General features: G+C 32.5%; 2 protein-coding genes and 1 long non-coding RNA gene across 3 annotated transcripts; 2 read left to right on the top strand and 1 right to left on the bottom strand.

Annotated features, from left to right (window-relative positions):
* Positions 1–3,990: 3,990 nt before the first annotated feature.
* Positions 3,991–4,817, top strand: LOC139906242 (uncharacterized). Its single transcript, XR_011781618.1, has 3 exons — positions 3,991–4,282; positions 4,344–4,525; positions 4,629–4,817. It is a non-coding gene; the product is annotated as an uncharacterized lncRNA (long non-coding RNA).
* A 4,259-nt stretch (positions 4,818–9,076) lies between these two features.
* Positions 9,077–13,360, top strand: LOC121128499 (syntaxin-7). The gene is made up of 3 exons (XM_040724086.2): positions 9,077–10,356; positions 11,100–11,496; positions 12,926–13,360. Exons 1-3 carry the CDS (start codon positions 10,130–10,132, stop codon positions 13,169–13,171), a joined length of 870 nt encoding a protein of 289 aa, XP_040580020.1. The 5' UTR covers positions 9,077–10,129; the 3' UTR covers positions 13,172–13,360.
* On the bottom strand, positions 11,486–12,847 carry LOC121128490 (phosphatidate phosphatase LPIN2). Its single transcript, XM_040724078.2, has 3 exons — positions 12,300–12,847; positions 12,036–12,242; positions 11,486–11,973 (listed from the first exon to the last, which is right to left on the bottom strand). Exons 1-3 carry the CDS (start codon positions 12,741–12,743, stop codon positions 11,635–11,637), a joined length of 990 nt encoding a protein of 329 aa, XP_040580012.1. The 5' UTR covers positions 12,744–12,847; the 3' UTR covers positions 11,486–11,634.

The raw sequence follows: 13,360 nt of genomic DNA, 5'->3' as shown, positions 1-13,360 counted from the left end.
TCCCCACCCAAGAATAATTAGAGATGCACTTAATAAATAAAAAGAATTCATATCATCTATGAAATTAGGTTTTTTCAATTGGTAACAAAATATGTTATTAATAATTTTTAATTAGTACTAAATGTTAATCCTAAACTTGAATCATTATTATTTTATAAATTATTATGATTTCATAAAATTAATGCTTCACAAATAATGAGCACTATAATGATCTATTGAAGCTATGAGAAACTACAATTGATTTGATAAAATAATGTATTTATTAATATAATCAAATCTGAATATAAGTAAAATTTGGAAAAATATATATTTCCTTTCAGAATCAAGTTTTAGTCCATGAATAAATAACTTCAGAAAAGATCATCATTAATATAAGATATCGGTATAGGAAGGAATTTTAATTAACACAAATAAATTCAAAAATATTTTTATGGAATATGTATCAGAGTCACAAATAAGATTGTATTCAAAAATATTATTTTGGTAAAATTTATTTCCTGTGCTATCTATAATAAAAAATTAATTATCAGTATATAAACGATCTTTTTATATCTGTTTGACTAAAATTTTGTTGAAAAGACAGCATTTATTGTCTAAAAAGGAAAATATGTTTACTAAATTCTGATTTTTCTCACAATGTGAATTTGCAAAAACAAATAAATATGAGTGATTATCTGAATTAAATATGACTAAAATTCAATTATGAACTAACACCTCTGCATGTTTTTATTTATAAAAAGTCGTGTTTAAGATGCAGTTTGCATAAAATAAACATTTTTGGGGAATTAAACTGAAGGGTTACATGCTTATATCCAAATTTGACTGTATATCTAAAAATATATATAAATAATGACTTAAAGGATGAAATCTCAATATAATGATATAAAAAATATATATATTATTGAAAAATCAGCTACTTATTAGAAAATTAAAATTGATCTAATATTACGTATTACTAATTCAAGAACATCACTTTAATCATTTGTTTTTTCTATTTTGACGTAAACTATTAAAAATAAATTATTGTCTACTAAAATTAGAGACAAATTAATCATATTTTAGGAATTTTTAAGGAATAAATCAATTATATTATATAATCTATATAAATACAGATAATTTTGTCTGGATGTTTATCGGTAACTCATTTTTGAGCGTTATTACTTGATCTTAAGAAATAATGAATTATGATGCAGTAATGAATTCAATGCGTTATATCAAAAAAGAAAAGAAAAAGGCTCTATACATCTAGTGTATTTAATCCCAAGCCTTTTTACCGTACGAGTTTTGTTTTTGTTGGCAATCTCAATCATGTTTTTTATTGTTTAAAACTGTTATCAATTTTCAGTATTATTTTGATATTGAGGAAAGATTATCTAAGCATAAAGTGTAACCACGAGTGTATGTGCTCATGAAAAACGAGATAAATACGAAAGATTTGTTGAGGAGGTATCTTCAATATCAATAAAGCAAAAGTTTGGCTGTTTGTCTACCTCTAATAACTCCGAACAATGCCGGATACTCCTACTAGTAATAAATATATGCTATTTATAAACTAAAAGTGTATTCACCACCTTCAAATGCACGGAATATTCGAAACATCCCGCAATAATATATAGCTATATAAATTTAAATATTAATAAAGCAATGTTTATCTGTATGTATGTATTTACGTACGATGTACATTCATTTTTGAGTGTCTCTTATGACTGTGTAGATACTTGATCTAATAAATTACAATACAATCGAGCATGCGCGCCATATTTTTGAAAAAGGGAGTATGTATATGGAGTTGTATAAAAATGGTACGTAAAAATGGGGAAATTTAGTAGGCGTTTATGTCAATCCATATTCTATACAACTCTATACTCAGGGTTGAACATTGAATGTATAAACAAACGCCATTCAGGCTTTCCGTTCATTTTTTGAACAAGTGAACGACGAACGGGGGAAAAATATGAACGGTGTTCCTCTTGACATTTATTTTCTTATTGTCTATAATGGGTAGTCTTAATATTTTTCGCAAAGATTAATACATCTTTTTTTCTTTATTATGAGTATAATTATTATTTATTGCCCAATATGGCACCCCTGTATGAACGGCACCCTTAGTATTAGTCTATATTGTCTATGCCACGGGTCGGAATTGCTAGTAAATAAGGTTTTCTAAAAAAAATAGGTCTGTTCAGCGGTTTTTTTTTTTACAGGAGGGAGGGTGTTGAAAATAAATTGAAGGTTGCCTTGAATAAAAGTACTACCTCTAGACACTTTTTCAGGCTTCCTTAAAAAATTGCCTGGAGGCAATTTTGAGGCTGTTAATTTTTTTTTGAAAATAAATTGGACACCATTCTATATAAATTGAGAGCATCATTTATACCAGTATATTGGAGCCCTATACATTCTAGGACCTCTGGAATTGCTTGTTTTGCTTTGAGTAAGCTACGCCCTAGTGGCTCATTTTAATGTATTGAGAAACAAAAAGGGATTGATATAGTAATGAGTACTTTGTTGGTTGAACTTTTATACTAGGTAAATATTAAAGGAATAAATAAATAATTCAAAAATGAACGAATCTACTGCAAATGTAAAGTTCTTACAAAATGAACGATTAACGGGCACACACCTGTCTATACTACATAAAATATCTTAATAGTAACTACTTATAGCTTCTATATTAATGAAACAAAGTTTGTTTATTCGTCGACGCTTAATAGCTCCAGGCAATGTCAGGTACTCCTGCTAGTTATAAACAATTCAAAACACTCTAAAGTATGTTAAAAGATTCGTATTGGGTTACTTTTTGTAGCCCCCCGCCCTATAATAAGTAGCCAAAGATTTTATTTGGAAATTTGAAGTACAGTACACTTCTGTATCACTTTTACATTATTTGCTTTAAATAGGGTAGATGATTCCTGAGCTTGACCCTGATAGTGTTGGATGCTACTTTTAGGATCAATTCCAATTTCCAGCAACCACATCAACTACCGACTAATGTCAAATTCCTCCACAAGGATGAATAATTTAATATATTTTTTTTTATTATTATTCTTAAGCTTCTTCAGTATTACTTCTGTATCTAATTAGCTATTGTTAGCCAATCAAATTAAAGAAAAGAGTAAAATTTTACCAATTATGTGACTCAGTAAAGAAAACTTCCTTTCCCATTGATCATTAGATCGCTAACATTTTGCTTGTTAAAACTCGATCTCTTCCATAAAGACTCAACGAAAAATGATATAAGTAACAATATGCTTTGTCCGTTGCTCCCCAAAAATCCACCTATTTTAAAATATCAATTAAATACTGAGCTGCCACAAATAATTTAAAAATACTAGGGAAGGATTCTTATTCATGCAGTGCTGCCGCGACGAATTGGAGTCGGGGTGTTCCTTATTTCGTAGTAGGTAATCTGGGATTGGGGTGCATCCATGCTCCAATTGTGGCGACCCTGGTGTATCTTGTGTATGTAGAAGTTACAATTTCTGTACAAATTGTACAAGCAGATTTTACAAGATACATTTTCTACGTCTCATAATCCTATATATAATTTCAAGGAATAGTATCAGGCATTACCCGGAGTAATTACACGTTGAAGAACAGAAACACTTTGTTATAATAATATACCGAGTGGTCCATTAAAATCTGAACATTTTCAATTTTAAACTTCAACAAGATATATTTTATTAATTATAAATAGATGTATGCCTGAGTTTTCTTAATCATTAATGTATCTGTCCTTAGCGGCAATGATGGTTTCCAGGCGTGGTCGGAAGGACTGGTACACGATGCAGATGTAGTCCTCTGTAATGGTGTCCAAGTGCTGGCTCGACAGTGCCTTTGAGGATGTCGGTGTTTGGATTACAGAGACTGCAGGCTTCCCCTCAACCTCCATCCAAAAGTTGTAGTCGAGGGCTTGACATCAGGGCTGCAGGGGGGGTGGGACAAAAGAGTCAAAAAGGAGTTTAAAAAAGACTCATTCATAGAGTATTGGGATAACATTACTCTCTAGAGGGCTCTACAAACGCTCGTTGTTAAACTAATTTATTTCAATATTTTCACTTCCTCCTTTTTAGTATGACCCGCACACTCGATGCAACACTGTTATTTCTTTCAAGAATAAATTTAAGGAACGCATCCACCGAGAAAAATTCGGCTATATAAGGTTAACCAGCCGTCCTCTTTTTTTTAAGAACATGTCCTCTTTTTACTTTCTGTCCAAGTGTCCAGGGACTATTTTTATGAATTCATAAAATGTCCGATTTAAGGAGTTTTATCAAGAATCTAAGTATTTTTTCTGAGGAAACAAAAATCAAAATTTATTAAACTTTATCTCCTCCACCATATAGGAGAAAATTGGGTCTGATCACTAACCGTGATGTTCTTATTCAGAACTCCGTATTCCACAAGGGACGACAGGATAAAAATTCGTTCAAGGAAAACTACCAGGCTTCATTAGAAAACAGAGTTGACTCCTTCCTTGGGAAGAACATCCCAAGATTGCAACGATGAAGAAATCCATACACGAAAAGTAGGGAATTTCCATATTTCAAATATAATTAGTAATTACATTATTTGAATTTGTACGAAGCGCAGCAGTATATTGTGATGTTAATTATTATTATTTATTACAGGGTATGTTGTCAGTATTGTTACATTGAAATAGTAAACAAGATAATGTTATATATTTGCTAGTACAACCCATAAAAAATATGATCGCTCAAAAAAATCCCAAAATTGAGCCAAAATCCTTGAATATAGATATTTTTTAAAATAAAACAAGTGAGATTTTTCTATAGTATAAGTTATGATATTCCTTATCTCTATTAATAAGTTAAAAGTAATGATGTCCAAATAATGCATAAAAATGGTGCTAAGTATGCAAATTAGAATGAAAAATAAATAAATCGAAAATGCAAATAAATGATCCGAAGAAGGCCAAAGATGTAAATAAATCCAGAAAAAAAGATTTATATTGGTTTTAAATATTTAAATCAAATTATAACTTTCTTTATTCAAGCAAGCCCTTATTCCACTGAATAATCATGTGATCCCTCAGGTGGTCCTCTGTTAGCCTGTTCCTCTTAATAGTGGGAAGGTCCTTCGAAATACTAAAGGCTCTTTCACAGTCCATGAATATAATAGGGGGGCAGTTGAAGCTCGCTATGATGTTGGGATTCTCCTTCACGCCAAACACATTATCACCGGAGAGCACTAAACCAATATCACTCTGGGTTCTTCTTGAGAATATCTTCCTGACTGTGGGCAAAGCTGGGGATGGTCAGGCTCTTACATACCTTCTTAATGATGGACTAGAGGCAGTCTTTCCTAGAGCTGAGAGATTATTAAGGCGATGTCTTGGGTAAGAAAGACATCATCAAAAAGCTTCCTGGACTCCTCGATGGCCCTGCTTTCGTCAGCAAAATGGAGAATTGAGGATTATTTTCAGTATACACATACATAGTACACATGTTTCGTATAATTCGCCTCAGCTAAAAATATACATCCTGGCTTAAGTTATCATATTATGGGACCCCATCAAACTTACTTGTTGACCTGGATCCAGAATCTACACCCAGCCTTCCCCCCCATTTTGGAGGAAAGGGTTGCGTGATACAATGAAGGTAACAACGTAAAATTACATAAAATTATGTAGATTGAATATAAAAAGGTTATAAATATACCAAAAAATGCAACTAACGAAAATAGGGAGAAGAACCGAGACCGATAAGCAAAATATTGCGGTCTCGTTTCGACTTTGTCGGTTCCGGTTCTTAGGATTCATGAACCAGAACTGTTTGACCGATAAGGGCATAATTATGTTTAAAACTTATACTTGACCAAAGAGGTCCTTTACTCGAAATTTAATTTACATAACATAAATTAAATGGCTCATATCTATTTTAAATGAGACTTGTTATTTGGCATTTTTCTAATGCAAAAACTAACTAGAATATCCATTAAGATATTAACGCGTATGTTTTTATGTGCATTTGAGTTATTTGATTATTTTCTAATGCAAAATCTGGGCAGTCTAATATATACGAGTATATATTAGACTGGACCTTAATGACAAAAGTTCGGAATCTGGCATCGGAGGATATGTGTTATTTTTTTAATTTAAACTAGAAAATAGTCTTCAATCGTCCAAAAAAAAGGTGCGTGGGTCCATGGGTGCGTTTTGATTTGAAAATCTGTAAAATATCGAACAAAATGACTTTTCCTTATTCTTCCTTTATAGTTTTCAAGTTACATCGAGATACAGGATTATCATAAATTAAATATTGTAGATTATAAGTATATTCTTTAATAATATTGCGGTACTTTGCCTCACATTATGAGTATTTTAGATCTAAAGATGTTGCAAGTTAATAAATTTACTTTTTTGGTACCGTGTATTACGCGTATATATTTGGATTCGTTAATTTAATTTTACTACTCGAATCTCGTTTTTTGATACTAAGTGTCGAATATATTAGTATCAAATATACTTCCAGTGTTCATTTATGCCAAATAAGAAACGATATTATAAATATTTATCATTTTGGCCTTCAAAAATGATTGAAATTATATTAAGCATAAAATAAAAAAGTATATACGTAAGTATTAGAAAAAAACTCAACTCTAATACCTGCAAGATAGTAGTGTTTTCATTAATAAAATATTATAGAAAATGGTTTTTTCAATTTTTCAACCTTAGTCTTTGAAATATATTCAAATTATTTATCCCTATCTCCAATACTAAGCATTTAATACTAATATTAAATATAGTAAAAAATACCGAATACTTTATGGCCTTTTCTGAAGGCCCTGAGGCCAATAGAAAAAAACCTAAATAAGGCTAGTGATGAAAATCCAATTTAGAATGGACACGTAAAAAAACAAAAAAAAAACCCCGAAATTCAACATGGTAACTCTGAAAATTTTAAGAATGTTTTGGAGGAGAGAAAGAATAATGCTCATGACGTTTCATTAGATCAGCAACAATCAGCTGTGACAAGGGACGAAGGAAATAAACAATGATTCTCTCTAGTATTACTCCGATATCGATCCCACATTCTACCCTGAGTCCAAGAAGGACTTTCAATTATATCTCCGTAACAAATCCTTAGGGTTACGCTCCTTCTTTTATGAGCACACACGAATGTTCAATCAAGTTTTGAATATAATTGAATCTATTTAAGAAAGGATGTTCACTACTCAGGAATTAAATAATTAATAATGACAACTGCTAAGGAAAATAAAATTCATTCTTCAGTTACCAATTCCAAAAAACGGGTGAGCTACAAAATTCACAGGATGTACATCACTGACTAATACCATACTAGTAATTATAGTAATAAACAAGGAGAACTGTAGTTTTCATAGTGATAGATTTGTCACCAAATATGTCGTCCATCAAAATAGCCGCTGTATACTTTTCATTTTAATTTACACTAACGATGATTTAGTCAGTTTTCACATCGCTAATACAAGTCATCTCAAGATTTTGCTCCTCGACGACGAGCTATCCACCTATCATCGTAACTCTTCTCTTGAAGGGAGCCCGATGGTTCCTGGACCCCTCACACGCGACTCAATCGATCTGGGTCGTTGCTTTCAAGTCCTAAGAGACTCCTGACCGTTAGACGAGGTTTATCTGCAATTTTATGGATTTAAAAAAACAACAACCTAACTTTATTAAGTAGCTCTAGGTTTCTTTGATTTAAATAAATTACTTTTAAAGTATTTGATGCATCATACCCTAATGAGATTTAACTTAAGTATGCCTCTTCAAAGTTAAATTGATATTTTAAAAAGATTGCATTTATGAGGTGTAATTTCTATTTCCATTTTGATTTATCAAAATGTCTACCAATACGGGTTAAAATAAAAATATCATTAGGGATTTTTGCTTCATATATCAAATAAAATACAATTAGGTGTATATATATATTTAATTATCTTTTCACATGGAGATTAAAATTAATCAAAGGGTTTATATATTAATTAATTTTTGCAGTTAATTTAAAATTTTATCATCCATACTCAAGAGAGAGAGAATAAAAAAAAAGATATTATGTTTAGTTGTGTGTATCTTTGGCATGTTAAAAAAAATGGAAATAAAAATGGTAACGCTGACAATTTGAAGAATGCTTTTGAGTAAAACAGCTTAGCTGAGATAACCTACATTAAATCAGCTGTAATCAACTGTAACAAGGGAGGAGGGGGAAGGAAGTAAACAAGGATAATAGCAAGAATTAATCTGATGTAATTCTTCCATTCTACCCTGAGTCCAACAAGGACTTACAATTATAACTCCGGAACAAATCCTCTGGGTTACTTTCCCTATTTTATGAGCAGACACCAATGTTCAATCAGCCCGTTCCTGCCGGTATGATAACAGGAACCAAAAGTTAATTATGGTCAGCCTGACAATTTGAAGAATGTTTCGGAGGAGAGTAGCTTAGCTGACATTACGTTTTATTAGATCAGCTGCAAGCAGCTGTAAAAGGAAAGAAGTAATCACAAATCCCGCTCCGTACATAGAATGAACATATTGGCTGGAATCCTCAGTTCTACTCCGAAGTCAAACCAGGACTTACTCTTATAACTCCCGACCAAACCCTCATTGCTACTGTCTATCTTTCGAGCACACGCACAAGTTATTACTTTATAAATAGCGATATGTTCTGTTTTTCAGACTTAAATAATATCAATAACAGTTTTGGAAAAAAAAGACTTTGTTCAGATTGATCCCTAGAAAAAGGCGCATTAGCTTTCTAGGACATATTTTATACACTTCTGGCCAGATATTCAAATAATATGAAACGACGGAATGTTGACAAAAGCGTAACGGAAAATTAAAGGTGTCACTCTAATACTTTGTTGAGTGCTTGGGAGGAGATCAGCTTAGCTTGGATGACGTTTCATTAAAGAAATAAACACAAACCCCACTCATACAATTACAGCGATGTCAATTTTATCCCAAGTCACCGGCGCCCGAATGGATTTTCAAGTGGGGGGGAGGGGGCTGGGCTGTTGGCTTTTTTACAAAAAAAAATTGTAAGGTTAAAATTTTTCAGAATATACTACACTTGAGAGAAAAAAAGGAAATTAATTTATATGTTCTCTCTTCAAAAATAATAATGACATATTTGGTACATAACGAAAAATGTTTAGGTACCAATTACAAAAAGCTTGTGATCTTCAAATTTCATATTTTTTTACCGTCTGTTTCCAGCAATGCGGAGTAGAAGTACGCTGAAAATAAGTTTGGCTAAAAAACTGCACCCAAAAAGTGCTCTGCTGAAAAGGTTCACGCGGAAATGAATGGCCACCTATGATTTTATTTGCCAAATTATCCTTCTCAAAAATAGTAATAAATAAGTTATGAAAAATCCTAGTAAGAGCTATATGAATTAACTTTTTATTTATCAGCTGTTGTCATTACTATTGAACTCCTGAGTAGTAAACTTCATCTCCTACTGCATTCAATTACATTCTAAGCCTCGTTGAACATTCGTTACTCCTCATAAAAGACGGAGAATAACTTGGAGGATTTGTTACGGAGTTATAATTGAAAGTCCTTGTTAGACTCATGGTACCATTGAGGATTGACATCTGAGTAGTTCTTGCCGATGGCTTTGTTTATTTCCTTCTCCCCTCCTCCCTTGTCACAGCTGATTTAATGGAGGTTATCTTAGCTAAGCTGTTCTACTCAGAAACATTCTTCAAATTGTCAGGGTTACCATACTAATTCCCAGTTTATTTTTTTTAAATGCCCAAAATACAGACGATTTTCATCACTAATGATGCCCTATACTTTATTTGTCAAATTATGCTCCCCACCCCCTTACACCCACACACATAAAAATCCAATTAAGAGCCTGAAAGTCCATATGATTTTCCACAATGATTGTTCTTATCAGGATAAGATAAACCCTTCCCGCTTTTAACAACTTCCAATATAATATTTATATTTATTATGTTCAACTTACAAATGAGTTAGTAGTATTGTTATTGTTACAAATATCGACACATCATATTTTTATCACTTCGTGGTTAATAGTAGGTGATTGCCATTCTTCTTTCCTTTCTCAAACATCCTCATTTGTTGAATAAGAGACTCCTTCTTCACATAATTATCAACAACATGGGAGATAATAATTACAATATTAACAATTGGCAAGGTGGCGAGGACACTAAATATAGAGACGTCTCTGGAAAACTTGGACTAAACATACAAAAATTTATTCAAAATGTATCATATCTTCAAAAAATCTTGGGATCCACACCCATTGATGGAAACTTTGATAAGAAACTCTTTAGTCAAATGCAGGAAGTCATTACAAAGAACTTGGAGCTCTCTAAGAATATTAAGTATGTTTCTTTCAACTCATTTAATTCATATTACTTTTTGGGTAAGGAGCTGTTGGTGGTCAATGATATATTATAGCCAGGTAGGAAGGCACTCTTGTTGGTCTGTTTGCTACTCCTCCTTCTCTTGTCGGAGGATGGCTTTAAGGACATCACTCATCGATTTATATATTTGATGCAGAAGAAATTGTTATTTATGACCGATAGATTTACGTAGATATATCAATTTCCATTATTATCAAATGAAGCATTGTTTGTTATCGATGAGGCCAATCCTATCAATAAATATCATTAGAAATGTGCATATATATGGATATTCAATTCAATCCATTAAACTAATTAAAAAGTATTCATTCATGGAGGTACCATGTGAATATACACACATTTTTGCCAAGTTTTCCTCCCTCACTTAGCTGAGATAGATAAAGGTGACATCATCTTATCAGTTGCAGTATAAAATTACATTTAAACATTTACATTTAATTTGTATTTATTTTTCTAAATGAACTCTATGTTAAAAAGTCGACCTTATCTTGATAGGATTTGACATACACAAAAAATACGCTTCCCCCTTTGCACCAAAAATCGATATATATTTTATTATTAAACTACCTCAAATATTTTTGTTTCATGGGATGAATACTAATTGATACTATTTTAAGTAAAGTCTCCTTATACGGTCATTTCTGCTATTTTTGAAAGAAAATTTACGCATACTTAATTGTTAATAATAATGTATTCCTTAGTCTTCAACTTTCCAAAATTGAAGGAATCGCTTCTCAATACCCCCTCAAAGAAAGAACACTTCAAATCAAATCCTTCCGTGAGTCCTATTCGACAAACCTTAAGAACTTTAAGAGTCTCCAAGAAACGGCTATTCGGAAGGAAAGAGAGAATTTGAGTGTATTTAAGAGTAATGAACAACGGAAGCAGTATCCACTCCTGGATCTCTCGTCTATGGAAGAACATAGAGGAGGTGATGAGGAGAGTGAAGAAGGAAGAAGTGGATCAATGGGAGGAGTCAGAGTTCATCAGCAATTTGAGAATTACAAGGAAATAGAACGACTACATGAGATAGAGGAGAGAAGGCAGGCCATGGTACAATTGGAAGGAGATATCCGGGACGTCAATGTTATATTTAAGGTTTATTTTTATTTTTATTACTGTTTTCACACGTAATAGTATTTTTTCCGACTGTGAATAATGATTAGAGCGAGTAATTTAATCGTTTTAACCTACGCTCTCAATAAGTTAGAAAATGGTATGTATAGTAATTTATGATTATCCTAGCCTAGGATACGTTTCATCTAATTTTCTTATTTCATTATGGTATGAAGAAACTTCATCTGTTCTGTCTTCACGACGAAGATTTCCATATTCAATTAAATAAATCAATGATTTAGATATTCCAACATCTTGATATGCTTCTGAATCAGATTGAACATTTCCATAAGCTCCTTTCACGACGTTATCTTTGTCATTAAAGAGATTTAAAAGATCATTTAAGTTGCTTGCTTTTGTGTATCGAGGGGTTCCAACAGTGGATTCATATAACGTCTCAGCTGCGGGTTTGGGTGACATTAGAAGAGGTCCTTTTGGAAGTCCCAAGAGTCCCAATTTCTAGAAATAAATTTTAAGGTTCTTATTAAGAATTATCAAAGTTCCTTTGTATGATTCCTTACATTGAACAAATAATATCGAGTTGTTTCGTCTTGAGCAATGGATCGAGCTGTTAAATAAATAATTTTGTAACCTCGCATTCTGATGGCCTTGAAGAGGGGTATTACATCGAAGTAATGGACTGACCTTCCTAACTGGGAGAATATTTGACCTTCCAAATCAGACTCCGTAATTGTTCCATCTACATCACTTATGACTAGCTTATCCTCCTAAATGTTGATATTTTACAATGATCCTCCTTCGTGAATTATGAACAAAGAGTTTACCTGTTTGTATAAATATACTTGAAATGATATTTCGATTCTTAAAGAAGGGATTCGATAACTAGCATTGTTCTCTCCTGATGAGAGCTCTACTTGATCCCATTCTGATGGCGTCCATGTTTCACTGTGGTCCGGACTTGATCTTTCGAAACATGTTGCTCCCATCTCTGACACTTTTAGATCCATGGGTCCTCTCTTTCCATTAATAACTATTTGAACAGAGAGTCCTGGCCGACGAAACCAATATGAAAAGAAACTAGAGAATCTTCCAATTTGTAGATGAAACGGTGTTGAGTGAATGGATCCATCATTTTGGCGAACGGCAACTACATCAGAAGCCCCACTCCCTGCTGCATCTGTCATAGCACCATCGCAATAAATGGCGGTAGCAATGTGTAGGAGTAAAACGTTCCCAAGTAATATTAGGGATAAGTAAGCTTTGGTCATTGTAACTTTGCACTTTCTAGCTAGAGTTCAAATGATGTTATGCATTCAAGTTTTATTCGTACATATTATATTTTTTACAACAACTGCTTTGAGGAAAAAACTTGTATTCAGTATAACACAACGTCATTACAACGATTTCTTATATTTACCATGTGTTAATGTTTTCTTTTTCAATCTCCTAGGATTTGTCACTCATGATAAATGATCAAGAGAGTCTCGTCAACTCCATCGAGGATACAGTTATAACAACAAGTGCAAATGTGAATCTTGCTGGAGGAAAGATACGAGAGGCACACGCTTTTCAAGGAGCTGCTCGAAAAAAGAGACTATTTTTTTATATATTTTTAATCATAGCCCTTGTTGCTTTAATTGGAGTCATGATATGGCAGTTTGTTCCCTCAGCCAAGCCAAGCCATAAGATTTTTTGAACATAGTAACATATTCATAGTATTTTTACCTACGTCTTTAAATACAACGTGCCCTTTGTGGTCAGTAATTATTGATGGACCAAGTCAGATGGAAATTTTTTGTCATTTATAAAAAAAATAAAATATCGCTGTAAATTGGTGAATTTATATATTTATGTAAAATTAAAATAAAGAATTAAGTATGCTTGA

The sequence above is a fragment of the Lepeophtheirus salmonis genome, chromosome 1 (assembly GCF_016086655.4).
Source record: "Lepeophtheirus salmonis chromosome 1, UVic_Lsal_1.4, whole genome shotgun sequence".
NCBI lineage: Eukaryota > Metazoa > Arthropoda > Copepoda > Siphonostomatoida > Caligidae > Lepeophtheirus > Lepeophtheirus salmonis.
Note: the sequence above shows the minus strand (reverse complement) of the source record. Positions and strands in the feature narration are given on the sequence as shown.

What these genes read in the sequence shown, in the direction of transcription:
- LOC121128499 (XM_040724086.2), top strand. Translation starts at nt 10,130, where the DNA reads ATGGGAGATAATAATTACAATATTAACAATTGGCAAGGTGGCGAGGAC. An exon ending in GAGCTCTCTAAGAATATTAA is followed by an intron (nt 10,357 to 11,099) that starts GTATGTTTCTTT and finishes TGTATTCCTTAG; the next exon opens with TCTTCAACTTTCCAAAATTG. An exon ending in ACGTCAATGTTATATTTAAG is followed by an intron (nt 11,497 to 12,925) that starts GTTTATTTTTAT and finishes TCAATCTCCTAG; the next exon opens with GATTTGTCACTCATGATAAA.
- LOC121128490 (XM_040724078.2), bottom strand. Translation starts at nt 12,743, where the DNA reads ATGACCAAAGCTTACTTATCCCTAATATTACTTGGGAACGTTTTACTC. An exon ending in AAGTATATTTATACAAACAG is followed by an intron (nt 12,243 to 12,299) that starts GTAAACTCTTTG and finishes ATCAACATTTAG; the next exon opens with GAGGATAAGCTAGTCATAAG. An exon ending in CTCGATATTATTTGTTCAAT is followed by an intron (nt 11,974 to 12,035) that starts GTAAGGAATCAT and finishes ATTTATTTCTAG; the next exon opens with AAATTGGGACTCTTGGGACT.